This window comes from Notolepis coatsorum (genome assembly GCF_963971535.1).
Source record: "Notolepis coatsorum genome assembly, chromosome: 2".
Classification (NCBI taxonomy): domain Eukaryota; kingdom Metazoa; phylum Chordata; class Actinopteri; order Aulopiformes; family Paralepididae; genus Notolepis; species Notolepis coatsorum.
This window is the reverse complement of record NC_140166.1, coordinates 105,385,853-105,395,852: the sequence shown is the minus strand read 5'-3', so window position 1 is coordinate 105,395,852 and position 10,000 is coordinate 105,385,853. Positions and strand designations below refer to the sequence as shown.

At 39.7% G+C, this 10,000-nt stretch overlaps 1 protein-coding gene across 1 annotated transcript in view; it reads left to right on the top strand.

Moving 5' to 3' along the window:
• Positions 1–10,000, top strand: part of ush2a (Usher syndrome 2A (autosomal recessive, mild)) — a gene marked incomplete at both ends in the record, with an annotated part of 469,579 nt that overhangs the window by 3,565 nt on the left and 456,014 nt on the right. The window contains 1 exon segment of the mRNA XM_084308263.1: positions 9,658–9,733. Within this exon segment, the coding sequence (XP_084164389.1) occupies positions 9,658–9,733 (76 nt within the window).

The following is a 10,000-nucleotide window of genomic DNA, read 5'->3' as shown; positions in this document are numbered from 1 at the left end:
GCACTTTGGCTTTGTAGGACGGTATGGGAATGGCTTGTAAGGAGAGATCATTATGAGTACCGTAAATTCTCATTTCAGCCCTTTGAAGATGAATGGTGAGGTGGTGCTGTGGTCAGTTGTACAGTTCCCAAATGGTGGGACAGCAGTAGTTCTAGAGAGCTGGTTCGACCTATTCTATTATTATTAGTCTATTATGTATAGTGTATCGTGCGGCTACCGTTCTACAGTGACCAGTATTACCAACGTTTCCTCGTACCAGCTAGTGTGCTTATCCAGGCTGGGCTGCTTACCCTGGCGCTTTCACCCGAGGAGCCCTAGACGAGGACCGTGTGGATATGTACACTGGATAACCTACACCGACGACTACAGACAGAAATAAGGCTGGTACTATAGATTATTCACCTTACGTATAAATACGTTTCAGGTGGATACAGCAGTTAGTTACCCCAATAAGTTGAAGCCTTCACCACGATACAACGTGCTGTGAAGTGTGCCCGTTTTGCCCCAAAATAGAGCCTTGAGACCGCGTGCAAATTGATAGCTGAAGTGTCAGAGTTTAAAGCTGTATCGTTGAGTTCGACCTATTCTATTATTATTAGTCTATTATGTATAGTGTATCGTGCGGCTACCGTTCTACAGTGACCAGCATTACCAACGTTTCCTCGTACCAGCTAGTGTGCTTATCCAGGCTGGGCTGCTTACCCTGGCGCTTTCACCCGAGGAGCCCTAGACGAGGACCGTGTGGATATGTACACTGGATAACCTACACCGACGACTACAGACAGAAATAAGGCTGGATTATATTAGTTTAGGACGGTATGGGAATGGCTTGTAAGGAGAGATCATTATGAGTACCGTAAATTCTCATTTCAGCCCTTTGAAGATGAATGGTGAGGTGGTGCTGTGGTCAGTTGTACAGTTCCCAAATGGTGGGACAGCAGTAGTTCTAGGGAGCTGGTTTAATGCTAAAGACCAGACTGTGTTATGGCCCCCTAAACACATAAAGCTCACAAAAGCCCTTCGAGATGGACTGCAACCAGATGATAAATGGATCACCTATAAGGATGTACGTGAGCTTACTACGTGTGGTGAGTATTTCGTGCAACACATACACAAAAAGTGAGGACGCAAATTGTGACGATGCACATATGATAAGAGGTACATATATTTTTTCGTTAAACACTGGACTGCAGATATGTTAATTGTCATTTTCTCTCTGCTCTTTCCAGAGACCCATGATGAGGCCAAAAAACGAGAGACCAAGTACACCTCAACTATGTGTCCAACCTCTGAAATTGAATCTGAGGACGAAGGAGATCTCCGCCAAAAAAGAAGATCCAGGTACAGTGTTCACTTTGTTAAAGGGACAACTCTCCCTAGGGTGTTGTAAATAATGGCACTGCTGTTGTAGTTGCAAGTAGTGCTAAAAGGATAACACACAGTGGCCTGAGGGCCTATGTATTCAGACTTTAGCCTTGACTAATAAACGTAGTATCATAACTACATTTATTTATATGTGTGTATATATATACTTTTTTTTAGGCCAAATCAGCAGTATGTGCACTCGGACTCTGACTCGAGTGGCGACGCCAAAAGAAAACGTTTTGCCAAAGCACCTGATGTGGGTTTCCCAGGTATTGATGCAATGCATTTATTTTATATAGGCACTTTGGAAATGGCTACAGTTAATAATAATAATAAACAGTTAAACAAATTAGTCTGACCATGTACCGACAAATTGAGCATTTTAATTTGATTGGACTTCTGCATTTCTTGCAGTTATTCTATAGTTGGCCCAAAATATATACATTGTGAATAACATGCCAACTAAAATATGTTGTAGGACAGACTCCAAAATCGAGCCGGTCTCGTAAGGCGCTAAGATACGTCAACCCTCCAGTTGTTGGCCAAGACCCTACAATGAATGGTATGTTGCTATGCATGTTAAAATGCCAACTAGATGACTGTTTAAACATGATTTGTAGCATCTTCAATTCTCACCCTGGCTTACCTTTTTTAGATTCTTTGGATGGTGGCAGGATCTACAGCTATTTAGATTCGTTGCAGACTCCTGATCCAAATAACAGTAAGTGAACCCATATCTGTGTTCTTGTGAGGAGATGGCTGGCAGGTCGCTGGCATCATGCATGCAACAGAATACATGTTTACAATGTGCATGCCAGCCCACTACAAAAATTCAAAGCCTTCACAACTTGCAAGCAATGTCACAATAAAAATGTGTAGTTGTACATAATGCTTTTATATTGAGCACAATTTCCACCATGTTTGAGTCGCAACTTATTTTACATTTCCCCTTTGTAGATCTGGTTACTAGCAACTACCGGCAATCGCTAACTCAACATAATGGTGAGTTATCAAGCAATCTCATAACATAATATTCTGGCATGTTTAAAATATCTGTATTGTCTCGCATTGTCTTTGATATTTTTATTAAAGTAGTATTTGGCAGTGCACGTGAAATCAGCTGAATGGAAATCAAACATTTTCTCACATGGGGGATTACAATAGCGTCATTTGCTAATAACTTTGTGTATTTCCTACTGTGTTTCAGCCGAGATGCCAGGATTTGATATTGTTCAGTATCACCAGCAGCAGCAGGCCTCACATGTCCAGCAGCTGCAAGATCGACAAAGTGCAAGTAGTGGTATGATACTGTACTCTTTCAGTAACAGTGTTTTGAGAGACGGGGATACAACTCCTTACACCCCTTCCTGACATAGAGCGACGCGAGCGAGCGAGAAAAAGTGATTAAAATGTATTCGTTTCAATCAGACTATCCTGACCTGCCGCGAGCGACAGTGAACTGAGCAGCGATGTCGTTCACCCCTCAAATATTCGCTCGCTGTGTCTCTAGTTGAGCGATTACGCGGCCGAGTCCCGCCCCTAAACACTTTTTATTGGTCGAGAATCCAGGTAACACACACTCGGACACGCGCTGCGTCATATCAGGACAGTGTCGTGTGCGATTTCGTCTCCAGTTCGCTTGCTTGCTGCCTGTCAGGAACCGGTGTTAGTGATTGTGACATGTATGTTAATTTGACTGACAAGTCAGATTTTGTATTTTTAAATATAATGATTTGTTTCTACAGGGATGTCGGGATGCAGCTCGGGGCAATACTACAGTCCCCCTGGTCTCTCACAACATGCACAAAATGGTATGCCATTTTAGAGGGAACTACCACCAGTTTGATCCAATGCAGTCAAACTAGTGAAATATATAACTATGATTTTGTTTCTACAGCGATGTCAGGACACAGCTCAGGGCAATCTGGTGTTTCACAGCGTAGACAGATGGCCGGCGATGACGGGCAGCTTATGAAAGGCAAGTCTATTGGACATGGTGTAATTCCTTGTGTGATTTGCTGCTTATTTTTATTTCTCACTTAATGATTTTAACTCTTCTTCTGAAGACCTTACCATCCAGAAGATGAATTCAATGCTTGCTGAATTACTTGTCGTGGTGAAGGATCTATCCAGAGATGTGCAGTTCATCAAGACCGAGTTGGCTGAGGGCAACATATCTGGTGGGACCAGGGGACACGGGGTGGCCACCACAACCACTATGCTCCCCTTCCAGCTGCCAATCGCCAGTGAACAAGACTTCAATGAGGCAGAATCATTACTGATGGAGCAATCAGTCCGTCAAAAGATGGTAATTTATTGAACTGCATTCATTTATCAAATGTAGATTGTTTCAGTGTGGTCTTGTTCAGGGGAAAAATGTGTTTAGCACTTTCTAGTTCAAAACGTGTTAGAGCTTGTATATCTGCTATTTATGAAACGTTTTGAAATTGTTCAAATATACCGTTTACATATGGACAGGAGGGTTAATGTGGTTAAACCTAATGACTGGCATGGGCTGGAATATCAGTGCATGCATAAAGTGTGTGTATAAACAAGTTGGTTGCTCTGTGTTCATAAAATAAACGTTATGCTGTTTCTAACGCAGGGCCTTCATTTTCTTCTCTCTGATTTAGATTTCTCGCCTGGCTTTGGTAGGAGGCACCAATTCAGAGAACCTGATCAGACTGATGTTGAAAACTGCTATGACCAACGCCCTGGCCAGTGGGTTCAACTGGGCTGGAAAGAAAGACAAGCGTTGTTCAGAAAGCAAGAAGCCATTCAAGCACACCACACTACAAGCCTGCATGTTTGGTGAGCTTCCTCCCCTGCAAACTACTTCATAGGTTAAGTTTAGGTAGTGCGGTGGTGATGCTGGTGATGCTGGTGATTCAGAATATAATTATGCTGTTGCAAATGGAAATGGAAATGGTGAGCTTTAGAGGTGCATGGATACACATTGTATTGCGATTGCTTAATTCTCTTTCCTGTCCAGTCTAACTGGATGCTGACTGTAGCTTGTTACTGTAGACCTACAGAGTGAGTAATTGAGTGATTAAAAAAAATCGCACTCGTGTGAAGTGAGGGCCGGGTGCTCTCATCTCACCCACCTCTCTTCCTCCCTTTTTTATTTTTGTGTCTATCAGCTGCTGCTCGACAGTTTGACCCCAAGCTGACCGACCAGGACTACAGCGAAACTGTCAAGAAGTGGCTTCGTTATGCGCCAGACCGGGAGGGAGGCATCTCAAGGAACCGAAGTGACCCAAACTTAAGTCAAGCGAACCAGAGTCAAACTTAGGGTACCCCAGCACAGCACAGCACACCACACACTGTTTCCCTGGTTCATACAGTACAAGGAATTACCCTGGCATCTACTTGAATGACTTATGCTGCTTCAGCCTGTTCTTGGAACCGAAGTGACCCAAACTTAATTGTCAAGCGAACCAGAGTCAAACTTAGGGTACCCCAGCACAGCACAGCTACCCCAGCACAGCACAGCACACACTGTTTCCCTGGTTCATACAGTACAAGGAATTACCCTGATGGACACTGTTCTTCCATGGACGGCATCTACTTGAATATGCTGCTTCAGCCTGTTCTTGGAACCGAAGTGACCCAAACTTAATTGTCAAGCGAACCAGAGTCAAACTTGGGGTACCCCAGCACACTGTTTCCCTGGTTCATACAGTACAAGGAATTACCCTGGACACTGTTCTTCCATGGACGGCATCTACTTGAATGACTTATGCTTCAGCCTGTTCTTGCAGTGTTTATTTTTTTAATTTTTAATTTTAACCTTTATTTACCCAGGGTAGGTTCGCTGAGCACGGATGCTCTTTTTCAGCTACGCCCTGCTTCACATTCACAGAGTTCCATTCACACCTGGGAGCTGCCCAGGCCTAACAAAATTAATAGTTGGTTTCAGGTTGCCGACCGACCCTGCCGATTTAGGTGCGACCCAATATATTTTATGAGTTTTTAGAAAAAAGTATAAAAAAAATAAAAAAAAACGTTTTTTTTTTTTTTTTTTTATATAAAGTTTCATAGAAATCTTAGTCAAACATTTAGTATTATGGATATTAAACATGCTGGCAGAGTACATGCATCCATGTTGTTGTGAACATTTTAATTAAATAAAGAAATTCCCTATCCATAGTCGCCGTGGGAAAGAATAAAATAAAAAAATTAAATAAAATAAATTCCCTACCTACCCATGGCCAAACTGACAACCAACTATTAATCCAAAAAAAATTGCTTTTCATTTATCTATTTATTTAACTGTATTAAACAATATAAAACGAATTGGCCATAATTAACTGACTAAACTAATAACACTTAAGTAAATCTGAAGATTATTATATAGCAGATGCCTTGGAGGATAAGTCGTGGACAACTGTAGATCATCTAAGCTCCACTGTGTTTAAATTCAAATCCTATGCCATTGTTTATATTTAACCCTTGTGTCTGAAAACAAAAATATTATACTCTTATTAGGGGACTAAATTGAAAAACTCCATAAAAAGATTATGTTGAAATAATTTCCCACTTTCTTTTCCATAAATATTTTATTCAACTTCAGCCCTGATCATAACCATTTTTTATATTATTTTTGTAATGAAATACTCCCACTTTTCTGAAAAGAGTTGTTAAATATGACAAAAAAAAGAATATGTGGTGGTTATGATCGGGCTGAAGTGGAATAAACAATTTATGAAGAGTAAAAAAAAAATACAAGATAATTAAAAGATTATGCCACATATTATGTTGGCTCATCACTGCAAAGTTATCAAACAAATACGAATCTGATCAGACACAAGGGTTAAGTTGTTGTTCCCTTTCTAATTTCCTCAAACATCTAGTCTAGTTAATGTTAATGTGTCTAGTTATTTGACAATTGATGCTTTTTGTTGGACATTTCAGTCAGTAGTGAGCTCATACTTTGAGCTCATAAATTTATAGTTAAAATGATTGCAATATTGTCTTCGTTGTGCATGAATGCGTGTGCTCACCACACACAATATGTGTGTCACTATTCTGGCAGTGGCTATATTGTTAATGAAAGCCTGTTTGTTTTTTGTAAAAAGTTTTAGTCACTAAGTTCTGATACCCTAGAAAAAAATTAATTTTCATATTAAAGCCATGTTGTCATTTTTGTTCACACATTTTTGGAAATATGGTCATATAAGAATTTTATTATTATTTATTTAACAATAGTGTGTTTAACAGCAGGAAAAAAACATGTAATGTTATGATGTATACATATCAGCAGCAATATTTTAATGTAAAATGTACATTAATCAGTATTGATTCCTTAACTTTACAAGTTACAAGTAGATGTACAAGTTACAAATGTACAAGTAGAGTACCATTTAGATTATGGTTGAATAAACATTGATGTCTAACATTGATTCAATATAAAATCAACTAAAATGTGCATGTAGATTACCATTTAGATTATGGTTGAATAAACATTGATGTCTAACATTGATTCAATATAAAATCAACTAAAATGTGCATGTATATTACCATTTAGATGATGGTTGAATCAACATTGATATAGTATCAGCTATGGTTGACACCTAACGTTGATTCAACGTTAGGGTCATAGACAACGATCTATATAATTTAGATGTCAGGCTTCAACATAGATTCAATATTTCTGCTGAACCCTATTTCAACGTTGATTCACTAATTTTTTGCTATCTGGGTCTAGCATGAATTGAAAATGGGGGACCCTGATGTAAACAAGACGGAAGTCTTTCTCTGGTCTGCATCCCCTTAACAATTGTGGGTATTGAGTTGTACTGTATTGTACCCATTCTGCAATCTGTTAATAAAATTTTCAATCAATCAATTGTGCCTATGAGCCGCCACTAGGGGCAGATTGGCTAACTGTGAGTGTGAAAGTGAGCATGTTACTAACATTGTGGGTTATAGAAGTGCTTCTGATCTCAAAATAAGCTGTCTTGCTTCAGTGGCTATTTGATGGTCCTAATGCCTACTGAAGAATGGCTTATGATTTAAAGGGTAAGACTGGTGTAATTACAACAATGCCTCCAGAAGTCATAGAACCCCAGTGTTGTTCAAAAAACGCAAAATAAGAACAATAGTTTAACCCCCGGAACCACTGTACGAAGTGGCAGCGATCACCCCAAGTCTGCCTGAGCCAGAACCACATCCCAGGTAATCATTGTCACTTCATAAAGGTTAATCGCAATGATGAATTCTACTTACCAAAGCAAACAGTACGGCTATGTGACCTTTGACCTTTGTGATTGTGTTAAAGGGCCATACTAGTCTTCTTGACATGTGGGTTCCAAGTAAAAAAATCAAGGAGCCCTTCTTTTTTCACAATACCATGTCCTTTTTACAGTCTAGAGCAGTGGGGTTCTTAGTTTCTTCTCTCCTCAGTGTAGCAGCACTATCAACACAAGTAGTACAGAGAAGCAATAAAAACAGTAAGATTTACAAAAAAGTCAACACAGCAATAACACTTTACAAAAAGAGAGACCCGGTCATTATTGAATCATAGACTGAAGAAAGTCACCACATTTGACTACAATGCCATGCTAACATCTTACGTGTTGTTTTCTGAAAAGTGTTGCCATTTTGATACGATAACAGTATTTGAAACAGAATTCCTATATATATTTTCTTTTGGCACAATAAAGCACCGTTTGAGGGGAAATAACAAGAACTACTGTATACAGGAAAATGTATTCAACACTATTCAGGAAAATTAATTCAACTCAGATTTTAGCAATGCATTTAGTCATATGTGGTGACTTGTGTGCATGTATATGTTGTTTAAGACACATTTCAGGTACATGGGAAGCCTATGGCAGTGGTGAATTGGCATAAAATAACTACCACATATTTCTGTAACAGTACAATATTATGAATAAAGAAGGGCACCTTGATTTTGTATCAAGACATGAATGACTTGGAACCCACGGGCTGGTGAGGTCCTCTCTTCCAGGGCTATCTTGTATTTAGGAAATCCCTGAACATGATATTGCATTGGTTTGTGATAGATTATTAGTTACTGGGTATTTCAAAGTACCTCATATTTGGTGCCATTTTAAAGCTAACAACTAGGGCTTTCCAATGATATAAAATAAGTGTATGATTATCATCATAATTTGTATTATTATGGTTCATATGTAGTTGCACTTGAACGTGTTGAAATTAAACTTGGAAGATAAAAATGTATTAAATTACACTTTCCTTACTTAAATCAGATTTATGTATATTGAATGGAATGTAGACAATCTTGTTGGCAATATAGAACAGCTGACAGATTAGAAATAGCATCTATTGTTCAAAAGTTATTAATTAATTAATGAAACTAGATTTGATAAAAAAAATTATATATTTTTTTTATTTACATATTGTGATGATAATTATAAAACGTTCATGTGTGTGTTAAAATGTTTCTTCAAACTTACCCCATTATCTTCATAGAGCCTTGTCTTCCTTCTAGAACCTCGCCCTTCTTGAAGGTTTTGTCCTGGGTAGGGGAATGACGGCGCTGTTCCTGGATCTCAGCCGGTGCTGTTAGCATGGGAGCTAGTTCCAGCATCTAGACACTGCCGTCAATTCTAAGTTGATAAAATTAGATATGTTACATATAGGAATATGACCCACTAATGAATACACTAAATACAGCAATGTGGCTTATTTGAAAACACTGCATTTGCGAAATAAATACGACAACTGTGTTGCCGTTAGCCTGCAGCTAGCCTGCAACTAGCGCTGAATGTTAGCCAACTCACAGGTAACTCTCCCTGGGGGGAAATTGCTAGTCGCACACGGTAGATTTCAAAACAAGATTTTTGATGGAAAATATGACCAGAATCTCTGTAAAAACATCTCACAAACACTATAGACGGTCATAAAAGTTAACAAATGCTATAAGAAGTCCAACAGATTAGTAAACAGTACTTACACGGTCGTTTCGAAATGTACAGGCAGGCGCGGATTCCCCGGAGAAAATTCATTGTGCGACCGCTCGCTCTGGGGGAAAGTTTGGAAAACGGGAGCTGCGGTTGACGGGTTTTTTTATAGACTTCTGGTGAGAGCTGCGGAGTGATACTTGCTGTGTGTGTGGGGGCCGGTGTTCGTAATATGGCCACAAAAAATGGCGTCCCTCCGCCAAAAAATGAGAAAATAGTGCCGAAAAGAAAATACAGTGCGCTATTTGACGGTACCGCGTCGGGTGCTTTAGAAGAGATTAACATGGCACAGTGTGGAGTCAAGTGAAATGATTGCGCTGTGATTGTGATCCCACACCAGCTCCAGAGGCTGTGGTCCCTCCAGCCGCTGTATCATCTCCTTCCTCTCTCCTCCTCACCTGGCAACCTCCTGCCAGGTAAGACAACTACACACACCGTCACATAGAAACGTGTACAGTAATATGATTCTGTTTGGATTATATTAAACGTCTGGCCTGTATTTGGGAGAGGCTTCTATGTGGGCCAACAGTGTTGTGTGTAAGTGGTGAGCCTTGCTCTGCTGCCCGCTCTGTTGTGTTCGCATTGCGTTCCTATTGCACCGCGTCCGAAGGTTCTCTATGTCATCATCATACAGAGCATTGAAATAGGAAGAAAATAAGTAGATTTTGTAATTTTCTTTCTGG